The following is a 19,042-nucleotide window of genomic DNA, read 5'->3' as shown; positions in this document are numbered from 1 at the left end:
TGTGGGATAAACTTTATTATTGATTGAAATATTTTATTGAAAGGTAAAGAAAAACCTGACGTCATACCATCGTGTGTGATGTTTTACATCTGGTTGTATCGTCTGTGATTTATATTCGATAATTACATGCTTCCTATATTAATTTCACGCATACGTAAAAAAGTATAAAATTGTTTGTTAATTTGACCGTGTACTCAGAGCGTGTAGTTGATGCATTCTGATTCTGAGAATAAGCTAAACATTCGACGAATACCTCCAGTTGTGCAAAACTCGACAGCAAAGTACCACTGATCTGTAATATCTAAATCAGTGCAAAATACCTATATCAAAAATGTTGGGTACCTAGTGCAGTTGGCATGTGGATATATTCTTTGTTTCTAGACGTTGATTAGAAAACAATCCTGGAAAAATCTCAATTTTTTTATTGTCGATTTTGTTCATAGTATGCAGTGAAAATTTTCAATAATGTACGGATCATATTACAAGTTTTTTGGCCATTCGCTGTTGTATCATGGTCATTATGCGGAAGTTCTAGAGAATCTCAGGGTGCCGTTTCTGTAAGCGATCGCCCATGCTAGTGATAGAGAAGTATTTTCCATTATCGACATAGCTTTGTGTCGACCGTGGCGTCGACTCTCCTCGCATACGACCTTAGCAAAAATACCTTTGGCTGACCGTCCTTAGAGCTGCTTATTCAATGGGGAAAAGCAGTAGTTAATGAACACAGCTTTGATATTTGACGTCTAGAGTTCAATCATCGACAAATACCTACCTATAAACAGAATAAAACATCAAAAACTGAATTTAATTCAGATTACAAAAAATAAAGTAAAGTTGAGAGATTTTTTACCAATCAGCGATCGTAATTTGTCAGCTATTAGTGAGCGACAAGGCGAAACTGACAGTGTGTTGGGTATTGCCACTTTGACAGATCAGAACGCAAGTTCAATAATCGGCGTTGTTATTTCTTGACGGTCCATTAAATCATCGTTTGCATTATGAAGCAGCAAAACGTTGACACAAAAACAAACCTCCCTGATACCGGGGAAGCGGACGAGTGTCTATTCGAATATTTGCATGCCGAAATGGTGAATTACGTTCTGAGTTCAAAAACAAACGGCAAGGCAAGTTATACTACAGTTTAAATATACTGACCAACATCCCAAAGATTCACATTTACATCGCGTTCCTGGACGTTTGCAAAAACATATGTCAAACTTACTTAAATCCGTTAACATAACCCAAGGTTATTCTTCGACAGAATGTTCAATCAACTATCTAATCGTTGAATAATGTTTTAAATCAGGAGGGCGAAGAAGAGCTTTCGCCTTTGGAGTGGATGGGATTCGGTGTTGGATATCGCATCATGGAACGGTTAACTAGGGAATGGGCGCGTTTCAAGGATGAGTTGGACACAATTAAGTTCATATGCATGGATCTTTGGTCAAGTTTGTACCGCAAGCAGATCGATAATTTGCGAACGAATCATCAGGGAGTATATGTACTGCATGACAATGCATTCCGTTTACTAACCAACATCGGTGCTCCTGATAGCACGCAGTACTTACGCGAGGCTCCACGACTCTTAGCTTTTACCTGCGGTCTACTTCGTGGTAGCCTTGCAAATCTTGGAATAGTTAGTACGGTCACAGCAGAAATAGCTACATTACCGAGTTGCAAATTTCATGTACAGGTACAGAGAGTTTAGAATAATGTAAATAATTATATAAGTATGTAAATTTAATAACTTTATTGAAAATGTATAAACACTATATTATTTGTGTAAATGACTGTGATTATGCATTAATCGACTTAATAGACGTAGTGCAACAAATACTGCAGGACAATACACATAATTTCAGTAAAAGACATCGATATGTGCATGTGTGTAATGTTTCCATCTACTCCAGGTCACACATAAATCATGCGATCGTAATATCGGTGTAGAAAAAAACATAATGAAATCAATTTACTATTCGAGTTATTTAACCTTAATAATTCGTCATCAAATATTGGTCCAGTGCAAATAGTATTCTTCAAATATCTCATGTCGTATCACATGGACTGACAAATAACAAAACCACACTTAAATACAAATACATGATCAGTCTCATGTTTTATTGGATTACATAATAATACACAGAATTCAAGTATAGAAATGTATAAAAATCAAGCAATTTCCAGAAAAAAAAGAATAGAACTAAACAAAAATTACGTTTGTCAACTGTTGTCAAGAATTGATTAAATCTATCTACATTGCAGAAAAATTGGTAAGCGAGGCTTGGGTCAAATAGTTTAAAATGAATATAAATATCCGGATCAAGCAGCAGTGCCATTACTGTGCGGTTCACTGATATAATTCAAAAGATCCATTTGAGTGGCAATACCCACTGCACTGGTCGTTTGTTTCGCATTTACTATGACAACATATGCGTCTTTTTCAAGAATTCGTGACAGTCGTCCGAGGGTTGCACAAGTAGTCAGCTTTCTGAATTGCTTGAACAGTACTTTCCGTGCGCAATCCGTAGACTTGACTTTACCCGAAATCAGACTTCTCGTAAGGTCATTCAGAGTTACTACCCCTTGGATACTTCCATTCTTTTCTATAAGTGGAATTTGGTCAAATCCGCCTTTCTTCAGAATCGCAATGGCTTCTTGACAAGTTGCTTCTGCTGGTAGAGTAGATAGGGGATTTAAACGAAGATTTGAAATAGAAGTCGTCCACCACCATTTGTTCGCCTCTACCGGCGGGGGTGGATCCTGAAACATCATAGTGAAGTCAATTTTAACTTTTTCTTCAATTTACAATTTTATTTTCTAAACACTTAATTATTTCGTACCAAAAAACCTCTGGCTTCCATCCAGTGGTCCGATACAAATTTAGTCATGTAGTTTCTGAGACCATCTGGCAGTATTACAACAACTCTTTGATCTTCTGGTAGATCCTTGGCCAATTTTAAAGCTGCTGACATAGATGCACCGCTACTTCCACCGCACAACAAACCCTCCTCACGTATTAGTGCTCTAGCACAGTTCAGCGAGTCTTTGTCATTCGTTTTAACCCACAAATCAACTGAACCACGATCCAAAACCGTAGGAGTGAAGTCGTATCTGAAAATGTATGTCAGTTAGATATGTAGCAGACTCAATGTGATCTAGAAAATTCCAATTTTGCTTAGTTTAACAGAAGGAATACATACCCAATTCCTTCGACCTCGTAGAAGGTTACTTCACTTTGATTTATTTCCGCAGGCTCTGCAAGAATACTACCTTCCGGATCAATAGCTACAATTTTTGTCTGTGGTATTAGTTCTTTGAATCTGCGACTGATCCCACTAATGGTTCCACCAGTACCAGCTCCTGCTACTAAATAATCGATTTTGCCTTTGCATTGTTCCCAGATTTCATACGCTGTTTGATCGTAATGAGCTAGAGGATTTCCACAATTGGTATACTGTGAAACATAAAGACGTTAGCATGTCTTACAAAGGAAAAGAAAAGTCTGCCAACTTTCCATTTCCATCGATGTCTAATTACCTGATCCAGAATTACGCTATTTGGTATTTCCTTCTGTAATTTCTGAGATACTGTTATATGACCTTCGGGACTGTCCCACGCAGCCTCGGTTGGCGTTCTAACAATCTCAGCCCCCAGAGCCCGCAGTGTGTCAACTTTTTCATTCGACATCTTCTCAGGCATTACTATGATACAGCGGTAACCCTTGACTGCTGATGCCATCGCCAATCCAATACCTGTATTTCCGCTTGTTGGCTCAATTATGGTATATCCTGGCTTGAGAATCCCTTTGTCTTCCGCATCTTGGATCATTCTGTGCGCGATCCTGTCTTTTACGGAGCCACCAGGATTCAGAAATTCACATTTTGCCACTAAATTCAAGCGACAATTAATTGAAATTGAAAATTTTGTGTCCAAGTCGAGAAATGAGCTATGCTATCCTGCAAATAGTACTCACATAATTCACATTTGATATTAAATGATTTGCAAATATTGTTCAATCGCACCATAGGGGTTTGTCCGATAGCAGCCAGGATGTTGGGGAGTACCTCCTTGCGATTATTAAGACTAGAATAAACAACACGTATTGTATAGTTTATAATTAATTGGTTTAGACAGATGTTACACGAAGAGCATTTGATTTCACAATGGCTCGTCACTTATCAAAAACAAAGTTTCCAAACACTGTGTTATAGGGGCTTGAATGACAAGTATTTCAATAACTATATCATTTGTCCATTAAATGAATAGTCTAGAGAGTAAGGTTTCCATCATTTTCAATATAATGAAATTGTTTAACGTGCATAATACATTTGCTCAGTGCAGTCCAATTCAACGACATCTATTTGACAATACGATAGATGAGATTGTTCAAATTTTTCAGGATCATGGACAAGTTGTTATATGTGGGACATATACTATCAAATTATGGTGCAAGTTGTTGTCCAGCAAATTACTCAAGTTGATGTTTAAGTTTTATACACTAGTGTGGTGTAGATGTTATCAAGTATTTATTCAGCCTCTGCATAAACTTGCGACACGAATATGGATTTGATGTAATCAAAGCGCATAAATATGAAACGGCAAGTAAACTACATCTAACAAGGAAAGTTTTAAGTAATGTATCGAGTAGTTCTGTGCCCGTAAATAATTATGTACCGGTCTGTATCAAAAGTACAATTGTACAAATGATAAATGTTGTCTTACACGCAAGCATGATCGATCGCCAGGGTAATATTCGATATCTTCTACTTGTTCCGATAGACTGAGTTCTCTATAATTTTGCTAACTTCGATTGTCAAAAAATTGAAAAAACATCAATGCTTTGATCAACAATACTTCAATAAGACTGTAGGCAGCGGCATCATCATGCCTAGATCATTGATTATGTTATTTCTCATTAGGCATCGCATGCATCAACTAAATCTGATATTGTAGTTAATATCTTGCAAGTGAGATAAAAGGCTTTTCCTACTCTCTGAAACTCATCCAAGTATATGTTTGAAGTATTTTCGGAAATTCGTCAACAAAGGTTTTGATCGCGCCGCTGAGAGGGTTCGAGGCAAACAAACTGCTTGTTAATCTTTTTTCATTATCCTCTGAACCGGTCGGCCCCGAGCCAATAAGACGCCACACACGTGTAAATTCCTACGCTACTGACGAACGACGAGCAGCGATTCTTCATCCGAACCTACGTGTTTCATTATTAGCGGAAACACGTTACTCACGCACACGTATCTGAAATTGATATTCGTACATCGCCGATAGGAATAGCCCTACGTTCCATACGTTCATATCGTAGTTTGGACAACGATCCTTATACGCTTCTCACTCAATGAAAACTTAAATTAAAATTTTTTACTTACGGTGGTCGTGTTGTATGCGGATTATTTTTAGCATTTGGTTGCCACGTGCAACGCGAAGGTAGATCTGGCCGTATTAATTCCATTTTCAAACTACTCAACGACAGTCTTTTGTTCTTCCAATTTTTTTTTTACAGGGTTTTCCGCTCTCTTCTTCTGTTCGATTGTACAATGTTTAATTCCTCCACGTTTGACGAATAAATATTAAGGGATCAATCGATTGGTTCCAAGCGTGCGGCGACGAGTTTGCGCGCTGCTACTAACCTCGAACACAACCGTCGTTCAACGGCGAACGGCAGGAAGCGGAGTATTTCTTGCATCGCAAGTTAGGCTTGTTTTGGTTGCATTACCCCCCCCCCTCCCCCCCCCCCCCCCCCCCCCCGCCTCCCCATTATCCCCCACCTTGATTTCTCAGCCATTCCTAACGCAGCGATTTCTTGCCCCGTTCTTGCATCGCGTCTTGCATCCCTGTTCTTATGTTATTGAAACCTCGGTCTGAGCAATCCGCTATTGTAGAATCTCCTGGAACTACCAACCCAGTTGGATTCGGTTGTGCGGTGGACAATGATGATTTAAATTTTTTTATTGATAAAACTAATAGCATTAAACTATGTTTAATTATGATTAATATCACCACGTTGAAACGAAATTTCGCAAACTCTTTGGGTCATCTAATGTATCCAGTGATAACCTGGACGGCTTTCGTAATAATATACACTTGACTCGCGAATGTTGTATCTGCAATTACTTATACATAGATGATATTTTATACGCATGCGGTAATTTATACGTAATATCGGAGTTTCTGGTTATTGCAATACTTGCGGTTGATGATGATACCACAATTTTTATCACCCTGTGACGAGGAAACTTTACATCGATTCTTAATTACTTCAATTCATGGACAAAGAACTGTGTCTTTCAGGGACTGAATTGCGCGCGAAAATAATGCAGATATGCGCGTATTAATAATTACTGATTTTCAATTACTGGACGTATTGAGAATTGCGAAAATGTTTGTTGTTATTCAAAATGATTGGAAACTCAAGTTTCTCTGCAGACTCCGCTTTGAATTGACCGAAATACAGTGTTTGAGGTGCTTTAAAGGCGTTTATTGGCTTTTATATTACGCAAATTTTTCTCTGTAATAACCAAAAATACTGGTACAAATATCATACGTACTGTAAATTTGGAACAGGTTTTAGAATTTATTACTGCCGTAGATGTCATATTTTTTACGGTTTAGAACCTCTTCGTTTACTTTAAAGTTGTTACAAATTGATAATTCCTAGGCCAACATAGAAGAGTTGTTGTGCAACGACGCAAAGCAAACAGCGGATGATACATTATCGTACATTCTTAACGTTAAACTGTAATGAAAACACGTTATATAAGGATTAGTTAATTGAATGTTAAGTTTATATGTAAATTTGGTGCTAAAGATAGACTTTCAAGTAGTACAGGTGTACCTTACATACGTATCTACGTGCGTATTAAGCGACCTCTAACGGAAAACAGATAAAAAAGAAATCGAACTGGAACTGATAGAACTTTGGTATTAAAATTATTATTTTTACCAACATAGCAGTTAGCAGTCGCTGATTCCGCATCCATTTCTGTTATAATTTGCGTTTTGACGATGTCATTAAAATTAGCTGCGTAGAATCTTTTCATGTTTATACATGCAATCTGCAATCATCACTTTACGACGCATAAATATCAATACCTTGAGATATATCTATGACGCATTACATAATGACAAGCAGCGTGGTGTTTGTAGTTTTGTACAATGCTTTATAATTACCGTGTTATCCATTTTTCCAAATTATCGCATTGTAAAGTATAAACCTTTTGTATAATCATGTTGATACGCGTCCCACGTATGTATGTTTTTTTAAAGATTATGCCTTTTCCATTTAAAGGTTTATGGGGAATGGGAACTGTTTATAATACGCTTCAATATAACTCAGAAATATATGTATGTCTCATCGAAAAAGTAAAAGAATTGAGTTTATATCTACATAATCGAATAAATTGAGCATTCGGAATCACACGGCCAATACGTGTCCTTAAAAGGTCTAAGAAGCGTGCGTATACTTTTATAGTATTTTACAACTCAAATCACATTATTAGCTATGAATTAAAAAGCAAATTGATGATTTTCAATCACATCGAGATTGATTGACATCGCATTATAATTCAACTTATCCATCATTTCCATAATTATTTCGGGTAACGCATTTTTTCGATTGCATGAGACAATTAAGATTTTTCACCGATTTCCAATACCCGTAAGTATTCGAAATGCATATATGTAGCTACGCGCGATATTACGCGGAAAAAGATAACAAACTTGAGCATAGATATATTACTATTTTCATATATCTATAGAGGAGCTTATGTGACCTGTGTAAGTTATATAACTTGAGATTATAAAATGAATTGAAAGCACATATAGTCTCAATTTTATTCTGTACAGAAATATTGAAAATAGGGTATTATTATATGATATTATGAAACAGATTAATTTGTTGTTATGAATGGAGATAAGATGTGGCCGGTAGAATCCTTCAATTAAGGCCACTATAAAGTTATTGTGGAATTCGTACTTGATTTACGGATCACCAAGAACACTGTGAGTACTTGTATAGTTTTTCTCAACTAATACATCTAAAAATGTTTTGTTTCGAATCTAATCGCAGAACTAACCTTTTAAAAATCTTGGCTAATTGGAAGACGGATAGTTCTAGGAATCCTCTTAGTCCGCTTATCGTTTTTCCTTTTATCTTTGGTAAACATATCAAATTATACATGGTTTTTTATTCCCTAATAACACCACCTTCAAACGATTACTTGCATGCAATGAAAAAAAAATCCGTCAAGATAAAGCCATTGCTCCGGATAATAGAAATGTTAGCTTAATCTGTAATGTATTCCCATGGTTGATTTTTTAACCACCGAAGCTCTAAAATTGTTCAAGCAAAAGATAATTCGTCTTATTTATTTGACTGTAATTTTTTCTGTTCCTACCAATAGAATGAAAAATTTGAAACAAACATTTGACATGGTAGTCAATGCTTATTCTTTCGAGTGTCACATGATGTTGATAAAGCATACTATTCCATTTAACGCGTGTCAAAGAACTTTTTATCAAATCTTTCCACAGTTCAAATGCTTCTTGAATCTTGTGTAGGATCGTATAATCAAATAGTAGATGTGTGAAGAGGGAAACATGACAACATATTACCCAGTCATTTTTCGAACAGTTTAGTTTACCCAAATGTGCAATGGAGCGATTAAAAGGAACAGTGATTCATATAAATTATAACAAACATTGGATAGTAACGAGTTGATTAAGCCTACACGGAGGATACGGAAAAATGATATTTCCATAGATACTTGTGATACGTGTATTGATTTGAAATGAGTAACACGATATCGGTCCAAAGGTTTGTGTGACTCGTCATACAAATAGTCAGAGTTCATTGAGTACTGCAGTTAGCTTGTCGTGAAAAACATACAGAGTTTAAAGACTAATTTTGATGTCTTGCGTTTACCGTCTTGCCGCAAACAGGAAGCCCCGGATACATTAGCTGGAGCGGCCATTTAGAACCGTGACTATAACGCAATATCTAGCGAGAACGCAAGAAGTAGATTCTGGAAGGTATGCTGCGCCCACATGATGGTCCAGTGGCTTGCAGAGGAAAGGTATAAATAGATTTTATGCTGAAATATATGTTTCAGCTATTAAAGTCGGTGGCCCATGATGCAACTTTACTCCATACATTGTAGCCAAGCTTTCCTTAAAATCTGTCCTAATATAAGCCGTGTATTCCCAAGTACAAGTGTTTAAAAGTTGAAAAAAAAAATCATATTTCCAACAATATATATATATATATATATATTGATGAAAAAATAATTGATATCTCCAAAAATCAGTTCCATAACTGAAAATTAGAATTACCATCTTGCACATTCTTCAATTCGAACGCTGAGTTATTTTTCTTCTGATTGAATCAATGTTCTACATTTATGTCCACACGATTAGAAGGAAATAATATCTTCGGCATAGAAATTGTTTAAGAAATACTTCCGTTCGAGGTTACACTAATTTTTATACAAATATTTGTAACCTCCTTAATCAGATGCATTTTCACATTAACGAATCAAGGTTTTTGTCTAGCTTAATGTATTATCACTTCAACATTTTATACAACGGTTTATGTAGAGGTGATAATTAAGGATAATTTGAAACACGAACAAATAAGTTACGCAGGCACACATACAGTTACTTCGGCTGTAGGCAATATCATGCACTTGGAAATTATCCTTGGCTAAAAAAATCTGCTATATTCGATCTCTCGTGAAGTTTCGTTATTCTTATTGCAAGAACTGTCTGAGCATATTAATGTGAACAGATATCCGTTCAGATCAGTATATACAAATTTAAATAATTCTAAAATAGAGGCGTACTTGGTTGAGGCATCAAAAACCATATAAAAAGTGATGCTTCATCAGATTAGCTTAGGTACCTATGTGTATAGTTTCATGATTGACTTTCTGTACGTCTTTCCTTTCCACGCTTACTCGTTTATTATGTTATCCAGTGATCACATATTCATCATCGATTTATCTTGTATATAATTAATATTTATATAATAATAAATTCCATGCGTGAAACATCGTGATAGCTAAGCTGCGCTCTTTGTAACCTGGTTTACAGTAACTGTGTGGCGTGATGGTAGGCAATTTGTATTACGTCAACGTATACGTGTGTACAGATCGTCTATCATATGGCGTGGCACAATGTAGGAACTTTTGCGCCTGCTATCACATATGCGGCAACCAGAGTTACACAAATGATTGGGGAGTAGCTGCATTTCACACACTAAACTTATTGTTAGCAGTGAGGTTTCCTCTGTTGTCAGGAGCGCATTGGGCATTCACAATACGATTGTCGCACCGGCGTGAAATCATAAATGTTCGTGACTTTTCTTTCACGTTGTCACGTGTATGCAACTGTCACCTAGAACAGTGATTCGTTGCCGGGGATTCCCGCGATTATCAGGTATTCATTAGCTCGTCTGATCATCGACATTATTAACATCATTCTGCAATTTTTGACAAAGTGATGCCAGAAGTATTGACTCAACTTAACCTCGAAATCGATTAATCGCGGTCCAATACTAATTACGCACTTTTAACGGTACTGTCTTTGAGATGGAGAAACCCAAAGATGAGAAACCTAGCACCGCTGAAGACAAAAGGGGTAATATAAAGGTTCTGCGAATATACCATTTTTGTAGCACTACATCATCGATGTTTAACTCTACTTTTATTTTGTGTCATTCGTTAACTTTGATAGACAGCGGGGCTGAAGATGAAACTCCAAATTCGTCGTCAGAGGCAACAGAACTCGAAGATTCAAGCGTTGGAAAAATTCGAAAATATCTAGCTCAAAAGTTGGGGCTACATGATTCCGACGATGAAAGGGACGGGCAGGGAGCGCACATGTTGACAGAACTATCGCTTGACGGAATTGCCGAATATATTAAAAGTAGTGGCTGTAGAAAGATTATTACTATGGCTGGTGCTGGGATATCCACGTGTGGGTATATTTATTTGATTCAGAGACGCTTATTTATTAGTCGTGCATGAATGGACACCATTTATTCTATAATAATATAGCACAATGTACTTATACTCTAGAACATCCATATCAAGCACCTGTAGGCCAGGGACTTCGTGTTGTCTTTTCAGAAATTTTTTCTTTCAAATGAAACTAAATTTCTTAAAAAGTCTACTTTTTTTATGATTGAACGAGGAGTCAACTAGTATCGCGCTCAATGTTGTAATCAGAAGTATAAAGCAATTAGAAATGATTGGATAGCGAGAGACAAGGGCATGATTCAGATTTTTATTACAATGATTTTGAAGGAACACACTTTAAAACAAAGAGTTTCTGTTCATGTTTTGAATCTTGGTAATTCTAGATATTTCTTTAGAAGTGATCTTGATTTTGAGTAAACTGAACTATTGAAATTATAGCAGCTGGAATACCAGATTTTCGTTCACCTAAAAGCGGACTGTACCACAATCTAGAAAAATATAACCTGCCGCATCCTCAGGCTATCTTTGAGCTGGACTTTTTCATGGAAAACCCAGAGCCATTCTTTGTTCTGGCAAAGCAGTTGATGCCAATTGGATTTAAACCTACTCCAAGTCATTACTTTATTCGATTACTTTGGGAAAAAGGACTTTTATTACGTCACTATACACAGAATGTCGACACCCTAGAGCGTGTTGCTGGGATACCTGGTGATGCATTGGTCGAAGCTCATGGAACTTTTCATACTGGTCATTGCCTGCAATGCAAGGCATCATATGAGTTTGAATGGATGAAAGGTATATCCGATATATAATTTATGATTCAGTTCTTTTGTATCATCACGCTTACCTGATTATTTGTGGAACAAAATTTGCAGTCATCATGTAGTTTATCGATCAGATTAATCCTGGATTTGAATTCGTAATATAACGACACATGGTTATTTTTTAAACAACAAATTAAATTTGTCCTTCATCAGGTTTTGAAAGTTTGAAACGGTCTTTCTAGTGGTTGTTTAGTGAACGATTCAAAATCTTACAGAAAAAATACTTGCTGATGAGATACCAGGATGTGAGAAATGCAAAGATGGCATTGTTAAGCCGGACATTGTATTTTTTGGTGAAACGTTACCAGATAGATTCCATACTCTTATAGATAATGATTTCAAGCAGGCAGATCTATTGATCATTATGGGATCCAGTCTAGTTGTGCAACCATTCGCTTCTCTGGTAGACATGTGAGTAGTAAAAATATTCTTTGGCAAAGTTTATGTGCAAGGTATTCCTAAATTCAATACCACAGACAAATTTCTGAAACTAAAACATACAGTACTTGCTGTGGCACTAAATATGCTAAAAAAAAAAATAACTACAACAGAAACTGATACATGACCTTTATCATTTGGAAATTAGAAATGTGTGTGTGTTTCGTTTTTATCAATTTACACTTGACGAAAGGTTACGTATTAACAGACTACACAAAGTTCAAATTCGATGACACACTTGTTCAGTGGATTTTTATAAGTTAGATTGCTTTCTTATTGCTTGTATTTTGATTATTTTCGCTAAACCGGTATTCATTGTTGGCGAATTTGAAATTCAAAGACACGTTGCGAATTTTTCACTTCAACTTTTGATGCTTGCTCCACTTTAAGGGTTCCTCCAAATTGCCCTCGGCTTCTCATAAACAAGGAAAAGGTCGGGATGCAGGATCGTATTATGAGATTCTTAGGTTTGAAGCAAGGATTGATGTTCGATCCTACAGATACTAATACTGGAAGAGATGTTGCATGGCTAGGTGAATGTGACACTGGGTGTCAGTTGTTAGCCGACAAGCTTGGCTGGGGGGTGAGTTATCTAATATATTGTCTATTAAAAAACCTAACTACGAATTTCAAAAAGTAATTACAAATTTGTGTGTAATTTCAGTCATATACGTATTAACTATAGCAACTTGTTGTTTAGGAGGAGATGAAGGTTCTTATTGAAAAAGAACAGAAGAACATTGAAGTCGAAAAATCGAAGGAAGGTTGATATTATAATCATCGATTTTTTGGTATTGAAGTTTTCTCACCTGATTTATCAACTTTATCTATAACCATCTGTGTGAGCACTGGGAACAGTCGGTTTCTGAATATCAATTTTTAAGAATCAGATTTCAAAATTTTAGAGTCAGCCAACTTGTGTAGTCAACGTGATAATGTAGTTAGCTGGCCTACAACACTCAGAAGAAGTGAACAGACAAAAGGTGTAAAAAACAAGTGTTCACGCGGAGGGTTAATGCGTCATAGATTAATTATTCAAATCTCCATCGATATATTGTAATCAATATAGAAAGTTAAAAAATATTCAACTACCGATAATATTTCGTAGTAATCTTCGATAATATTCCAAATTAAATTATTGGCTACAGCCGAACTGTTGATATCATCAACTAATTTTGTATCTTCGTTGATAAATTTTAAATCCTCATCAGAAATACGTGTCCGTGATAATCGTTGACATAGATGTAAAGATCGATTAATTAAGAATTATTGAAAGGAAAGTACTACTATAACTTAGTTGCGGATACGAAGCTCTATCTGAGATATGTATTTATTCTCCTGTTGTATCAATCAAATGAAATGTTTGAGAAAAAAATATTCTATCTAAATTCAACATCCGTCCTTCTTTTGATAATTTTCGATTGTTTTCAGATCTTTGCTTAATGTTTTGGAATTTCGGCAATTAATGATTATACGACATTCAAACTTTCAAATACACAAACAATAAAACTGGTTACATACATATTCAACATATGAGACAATGAGACTCATTTCCAATTTTAAAATGAACACAATGTTCAATTTCTTAATTATTTTATGCCATAGTGAAGGGTTTCACAATGACTTCTCGAGCCTCTTGCTGATGTACTTGTCCGACGCCAGTTGCGGGTGCAGCCATTGCCCGTCTGCCGGAGTATTTTAACTGAAAGATTATGCAGATCAATCCAGTTATGAATGCATCTTCGAGAGCTGAAGTTATAAGTCGCGAGGCTTGTGTAAAAATTGAAATCGATTTGTATTTACTTTTTGAATGGGCCAATAATTCATAAACCTAACGGAAGTCTGACTTACCTGTCGTCCACACAGGTTCTCGAAACGGGGTTTTACGAAACTCCACGCTCCCATATTTTGTGGTTCTTCCTGACTCCAGATGAACGCTGTCACAAATCAGACGATATTTTTATGAGTAAAGCTCTTCTGAGATATTAGAATTATTCATACGATTGAGTGAGAATCCACTTTTGCGTATCTTACTTCGAGCACGCTTGAACCTTCGAACCTCTTCAAGTATTTCCAAAACCGGGAATGGACAAATACTCTCTAGTCTAACGATCGCGACGTCTTTAGCCTCGAGAATTTCTCTGTGTTTATTCAGGGCGTAGTAATGTTTACCACTGACGAGAATTACCTTCTTCACTTCAGCCGGATTGACCGTCGTGTCTCCTGGAATAGATTGTGTTCCATGTGAGATAACTGCATGTTTGAAAACCGCTTGAGGATAGATAAATGAAATGCTTGCCAATAACGTTGACAAAACTTGTCCCTGTTTCCATATCCGTCATCGACGAAGTTGCCGCGGAATGTCGAATTAAAATTTTCGGTGCCACTACGATAAGTGGTTTTCTAAAATTCCGCACCATCTGGAAATTAATGAAGTTTAAGATTTCGAATAAGTCAATTTTCTACAAAACGGTATTTCACATTGTCCGATAGCATTTATTGGCGGGCTTGGAAAGCTACTTCTTGGAAGCTATCGTTAAGTGTCAATTACACAGTATCTTCAGGTATTTCCCTACCTGTCTTCTGAGTAAATGGAAATACTGCGCCGGTGTCGTTGGGTTGGCTAGCTGCATGTTAACATCGTCTCCGTCTGGTCTATCCTCGTTGCTGTCTGTCAGCTGGAGAAATCTTTCCATTCTGCAGGAACTGTGTTCCGGTCCCGCGCCATCGTAACCATGCGGCAGTAGCATGGTCAATCCACTGCTAATCATCCATTTAACCTCGCCACTGCTTACGAATGTGTCAATTATGATTTGGGCACCGTTGAAAAAGTCCCCAAATTGTGCCTCCCATATCGCAAGGGTCGATGGTGAAGCTATGCTCAAACCATACTCGAAACCGAGAACCGCTTCTTCGGATAAAATACTATTGGCTAATTCCAACTTCCCGGTTTGGGTTTCGGTCATCGAGTTCAGGGGAATGTGAATATCTACATTTCAAAATCTCTCATGTAATTTTTATCGTTCTACATTGGCGGCAGGGAATTGAACGGGAGTGAATTACCTATCTTAGAAATCTTTCAAACTTTTTTCAATCCATGATGATACAAGCTCATGCTTACCACCCGTTGACTGATCTACCAGCATAGCATGTCTGTGCGAAAATGTGCCTCGTCCAACGTCCTGGCCGCTAATCCTGACGTTGTAGCCTTCGTGAAGTAAAGACCCGAAGGCCAATGCCTCGGCAGTTGCCCAGTCTATCTTTAGTCCATCGGACACTTTGTTCAATCTCGCTTCAACGTGTGATTTTAAAAGGTGGGGATGAATTTCCTAATTAAATAATTCAAGTAGCAGTGTGAATTTAAGTAAGCGTCAATCAGGGTTGAAAATAATTCATCGAGTGTAGCTTTTGGTTTTCAGTTTTGTGTCAAACTTGTAAAAAATTATTTCTGCTACATCCTTGAAGATCTAAAGATGGTGTGATTTCTATGAAAAATGGCGTGAGAGTAATATTAAGGTCCGATAGGATTTCTCATACAGGACAATGTCTCATTTCACATTTGAATGTTAATGCTCAGTGTTAGCAAATCAATTTTTACCAATTCCTGGCACTGCACACTTTTGCTTGCAATGAATCTTAACAGATCTACATCGACTCCTGTATTCCATTTGGAAACGCTAGCTTGTGCCTGTGACATCTCGGACCACCTTCCGCCAAAATAGACCGGTTCCGGTACGTAATTGTCGACTTGCCTCAGAGACTCTGCAAGCCAAGCTGTGTGCTCGGAAACTATAGACTTGGCTTCGTCAGTCGTCATAATCTCTGCCTTTATTAGTTCTTCTGCATATTTATCTGGTACTGACCTAAAATTATCCATTGACATGTAGCTTAACGATCATATATTCTTGCCCACCTCATTATAATCGATATTTATTTACTTGCGTGTTTGGATAATTTTGTAAATAGCGGGATTCGTGAACGTAGGATCATCGAGCTCGTTGTGTCCCCATCTCCTAAAGCAGTTCATGTCGACGAATACATCTTTCCTAAATTTTCTTTGGTATCGACAGGCGAGTCGCGTGGCACGAACAACCATCTGTGGAGAGTTACAAGTGTACTGTTAGTCAAATTTATAACGTACGGTCGTTTCAGATTCTCAATGATAATTCCTGTCAGTTGTCCTAACGCAACTTTTCTGCGTCAGTATGTACCTCTGGATCATCGCCGTTGACGTGCAATACTGGAGCAGATATGCTTTTAGCTATATCGGTGCAATACCTTGAGGACCTTCCTCTGTCTGCAGGTGTTGTAAATCCCAATTGGTTATTAACGATTAAATGTACAGAACCACCGATTTCAAAATGTGGGGCTGCGTGTAGGGCCAATGATTCTTGATTAACGCCTTGACCCGCGTACGCTGCATCCCCATGAACCTGAAAATATCATCGCTTGTCAGGGAAATTCCGACATCCGGGATCTTGAGGCGCTATAGAAGTATTAACAACTAGAAAAGGAGTTTAACCGATTGAGAAGGATCACACGCAGTCGCTTATACTACCATTTTGTACCTGTAGATTCAGTACTTTGTCGCTCCAAGCCAAATCCTGGCCACGAGAATAAGCCCCATCCCCAACTGCCTGCATAACGCCCCTTGTCTTTCCCATTGACACAGGGTTCACAGCTTCCAAATGGGATGGATTGTAAAGCATAGTGACGTGTAGGTTTCTTTGGTCGAAGGAGAGATCAACGGATGAGGTGAAGTGACTTGTCACGTCTCCAGTCGCTTTAACGTCTTCTGGAAACTCTGCGAAGCCTCGTAATTTGTGAAAAAGTTTCTTTGGTGGAAACCTCAGCATTCCGGTCAAGAAATTCAGTCTCCCACGATGCGGCATACACATCACGATGTGATCTAATTTTGCTGGTGCATATAGGAGAATCAAAATTAAATGTTTCACTTGTAAATATGATTATCATAGATTGTAATTTAATTACAACAGAAGCACGTGAAATGATAATTCAGTTCCGCCGTGTTGAAAAAATATTTTTCAATTTTTGTTAATAATTTTTGCTATCGTTGCTGTGTAAACTTGTAACAAAATTAGCACGCTGCTTGAATAATGAACGTTGTCGCACCAAATGAATACCAATGGACATGACCTGAGATAACGAAGAATACTTAGCAAGTCAATTGATAAAGTGCGGATTTATTACCAGCTGTTGCTTGCTTGAAGAATTCGTGAAAAAACGCCATCATACTTTCGGCACCTTCTCCACCGTATCTTTTGAATGTTACAAATTTTATAGCCAAAAATTTGTCCAAAGCCTGACTCTTCAGCATTTCCGTAACTATTGCCCTCTTTGTATCCCTGTCCAACGCCTCCATGTAAACCTCTTCGAAATTTTGCGCGAACCATTCTCTTTCCTCTTCAGTCTAATTTAACAAATTGAAATGTCAGTCAATCTTAATCATGGAAAAAACTTCTCCCAATTTTCACACTCAATCTACATGATACGATATCAAATCATAATAAATTCTAGTTTTAAGTTCAGTACCTTACCTCTAAGTAACTAAATTCAACTCCTATAGGCCCTGCGTAAACCTTTCTCAAAATACTCAACGCCACGTTTACAGACCCTTCCGTTTGTTTCGCGTTCAAAATTCCCTGAAAGGAAACTTTTTCGTCGCCATTAAGGCCAAATTTATTCAGGTTCAATTCCGGCGACGGACTAGGTGTTTGCAGTGATATGGGATCTATGCTTGCCTGTTTGTGACCATGTTCTCTGTAGGCTGTGACCAGTCTGTAAAAATTGCTGTATTTAGCTCGTGACGTCAGACTTTCTCTGGATACTGAAATTCCAAAAAAATAAACGCTCAGCAATCTGTTTGTTGACAGTAATGATTCTTTATGTGAGAAGATCAGAATATCTCGGATGACATTCCGTATCGTAACTACTCGAGTGAGGAGCATTTTTGGTAGTGTACAATGTCACAATTAAAACTCACCTTCGTAATATTTCTTATAAGTCTTCGGTTTGTATCCATAGACGCCATGTTTACTATGATAAAACTTTGCTAAAATTCTCCGCCGATTCGCACAAGGAAAGTTAATTTGATTTCTTGGTAATATTTTATCGCGAGACACGCATGTGCCCAAGCGACAGTAATTTTCTCCAATGATATTAGATACGTTTCTGTACATTTTATCGCCGGGGCATTTGCCAGTTAACTAACTCGATTTGAACACTCCTTTATGTAATAAGAAGATATTTCCATCCGAGTTCTGATAATCTCTGCTTGTTTTTCAATCTTATTTTATCGTCCTATCCTTTCTGTAGCCTGCAACTGACGCCAAACGCCTTATCAAATTATACGCGTGAACCCGAATAGCGCTTATCTGTTTACCCGGCAAGAGATGGTTCTGAATAGTCTTGCAGACTAACAAAGCGGAGCGAAAGAGCGCGAAGCAATGTCTTTTTTTACGTCAATTTTAATTTCAAACATGTCGGCCGTTTGCAGCCAATTCAAGCTTCCGACTGGACTTACTTACTCCAGCTGTCGTTGGGAAACGCCTAACTCTGTAGTGTACACAACAAGTTAATTGAATTTCACAATTTTACGTATGTAGCTCGCGGAAACAGAACATTAGGCACAACTTATTCAAATTTCACGTTAAACTGCACAGTTGGTTGCTTGCCACCGTATATATATCACAGGTGTTACCTAAATTTCCATGGAGCATATGTATGTGGGCACGACTATGCTAGCTGCCATCAAGTTTACGAGTGTTCGAA

At 37.4% G+C, this 19,042-nt stretch overlaps 4 protein-coding genes across 9 annotated transcripts; 2 read left to right on the top strand and 2 right to left on the bottom strand.

The window, feature by feature from the left end:
* Positions 1–691: 691 nt before the first annotated feature.
* LOC124175218 (trafficking protein particle complex subunit 6b) lies at positions 692–2,178 on the top strand. The gene is made up of 2 exons (XM_046555239.1): positions 692–1,124; positions 1,307–2,178. Exons 1-2 carry the CDS (start codon positions 999–1,001, stop codon positions 1,706–1,708), a joined length of 528 nt encoding a protein of 175 aa, XP_046411195.1. The 5' UTR covers positions 692–998; the 3' UTR covers positions 1,709–2,178.
* LOC124175217 (cystathionine beta-synthase) lies at positions 1,736–5,692 on the bottom strand. 2 transcript variants are annotated; one of them, XM_046555237.1, is made up of 6 exons: positions 5,382–5,692; positions 3,974–4,083; positions 3,538–3,887; positions 3,201–3,454; positions 2,841–3,111; positions 1,736–2,760 (listed from the first exon to the last, which is right to left on the bottom strand). In XM_046555237.1, exons 1-6 carry the CDS (start codon positions 5,462–5,464, stop codon positions 2,320–2,322), a joined length of 1,509 nt encoding a protein of 502 aa, XP_046411193.1. In that variant the 5' UTR covers positions 5,465–5,692; the 3' UTR covers positions 1,736–2,319. The 2 variants fall into 2 exon arrangements, with proteins under 2 accessions (XP_046411193.1, XP_046411194.1); XM_046555238.1 differs by lacking the exon at positions 5,382–5,692 and adding an exon at positions 4,991–5,303.
* Positions 5,693–10,295: 4,603 nt separating this feature from the next.
* Positions 10,296–13,591, top strand: LOC124176238 (NAD-dependent protein deacetylase Sirt2). 3 transcript variants are annotated; one of them, XM_046557211.1, is made up of 7 exons: positions 10,296–10,446; positions 10,591–10,647; positions 10,744–10,986; positions 11,427–11,783; positions 12,028–12,223; positions 12,641–12,833; positions 12,951–13,591. In XM_046557211.1, the coding sequence occupies exons 1-7, from the start codon at positions 10,392–10,394 to the stop codon at positions 13,017–13,019; spliced, it is 1,170 nt and encodes a 389-aa protein (XP_046413167.1). In that variant the 5' UTR covers positions 10,296–10,391; the 3' UTR covers positions 13,020–13,591. The 3 variants fall into 3 exon arrangements, with proteins under 3 accessions (XP_046413167.1, XP_046413168.1, XP_046413169.1); XM_046557212.1 differs by having other exon boundaries at positions 10,311–10,647; XM_046557213.1 differs by lacking the exon at positions 10,296–10,446 and having other exon boundaries at positions 10,590–10,658; positions 12,951–13,589.
* Positions 13,056–18,952, bottom strand: LOC124176234 (probable 2-oxoglutarate dehydrogenase E1 component DHKTD1 homolog, mitochondrial). Of its 3 annotated transcripts, XM_046557207.1 has the most exons (14): positions 18,799–18,952; positions 18,255–18,593; positions 17,809–18,098; positions 17,462–17,681; positions 16,819–17,168; positions 16,462–16,683; positions 16,189–16,346; positions 15,849–16,113; positions 15,372–15,579; positions 14,827–15,239; positions 14,550–14,670; positions 14,285–14,473; positions 14,102–14,187; positions 13,056–13,952 (listed from the first exon to the last, which is right to left on the bottom strand). In XM_046557207.1, the coding sequence occupies exons 2-14, from the start codon at positions 18,448–18,450 to the stop codon at positions 13,845–13,847; spliced, it is 2,826 nt and encodes a 941-aa protein (XP_046413163.1). In that variant the 5' UTR covers positions 18,451–18,593; positions 18,799–18,952; the 3' UTR covers positions 13,056–13,844. The 3 variants fall into 3 exon arrangements, 2 of the variants coding, with proteins under 2 accessions (XP_046413163.1, XP_046413164.1); XM_046557208.1 differs by lacking the exon at positions 18,799–18,952 and having other exon boundaries at positions 14,439–14,473; positions 18,255–18,786; XR_006869335.1 differs by lacking the exon at positions 18,799–18,952 and having other exon boundaries at positions 13,934–13,952; positions 14,439–14,670; positions 18,255–18,786.
* Positions 18,953–19,042: the final 90 nt, after the last annotated feature.

This window comes from Neodiprion fabricii, chromosome 2, assembly GCF_021155785.1.
Source record: "Neodiprion fabricii isolate iyNeoFabr1 chromosome 2, iyNeoFabr1.1, whole genome shotgun sequence".
NCBI classification, from domain to species: Eukaryota; Metazoa; Arthropoda; class Insecta; order Hymenoptera; family Diprionidae; genus Neodiprion; species Neodiprion fabricii.
This window is presented reverse-complemented; position numbering and strand designations above follow the sequence as displayed.

Bases quoted from the DNA above. Each gene is read 5' to 3' on its own strand.
- LOC124176238 (XM_046557211.1), top strand. From the start codon at position 10,392: ATGCAACTGTCACCTAGAACAGTGATTCGTTGCCGGGGATTCCCGCGA. The intron at 12,224-12,640 runs GTGAGTAGTAAA...CTCCACTTTAAG, and splicing joins TTCGCTTCTCTGGTAGACAT to GGTTCCTCCAAATTGCCCTC. The intron at 12,834-12,950 runs GTGAGTTATCTA...CTTGTTGTTTAG, and splicing joins CCGACAAGCTTGGCTGGGGG to GAGGAGATGAAGGTTCTTAT.
- LOC124175217 (XM_046555237.1), bottom strand. From the start codon at position 5,464: ATGGAATTAATACGGCCAGATCTACCTTCGCGTTGCACGTGGCAACCA. The intron at 4,084-5,381 runs GTAAGTAAAAAA...TGTTTATTCTAG, and splicing joins CCGCATACAACACGACCACC to TCTTAATAATCGCAAGGAGG. The intron at 3,455-3,537 runs GTAATTAGACAT...TATGTTTCACAG, and splicing joins ATAGCGTAATTCTGGATCAG to TATACCAATTGTGGAAATCC.
- LOC124175218 (XM_046555239.1), top strand. From the start codon at position 999: ATGAAGCAGCAAAACGTTGACACAAAAACAAACCTCCCTGATACCGGG. The intron at 1,125-1,306 runs GCAAGTTATACT...GTTTTAAATCAG, and splicing joins GTTCAAAAACAAACGGCAAG to GAGGGCGAAGAAGAGCTTTC.
- LOC124176234 (XM_046557207.1), bottom strand. From the start codon at position 18,450: ATGTACAGAAACGTATCTAATATCATTGGAGAAAATTACTGTCGCTTG. The intron at 17,169-17,461 runs GTAATAAATCCG...TATATGCACCAG, and splicing joins CTTCAAGCAAGCAACAGCTG to CAAAATTAGATCACATCGTG. The intron at 16,114-16,188 runs GTAAATAAATAT...GGATAATTTTAG, and splicing joins AAAATTATCCAAACACGCAA to GTCAGTACCAGATAAATATG.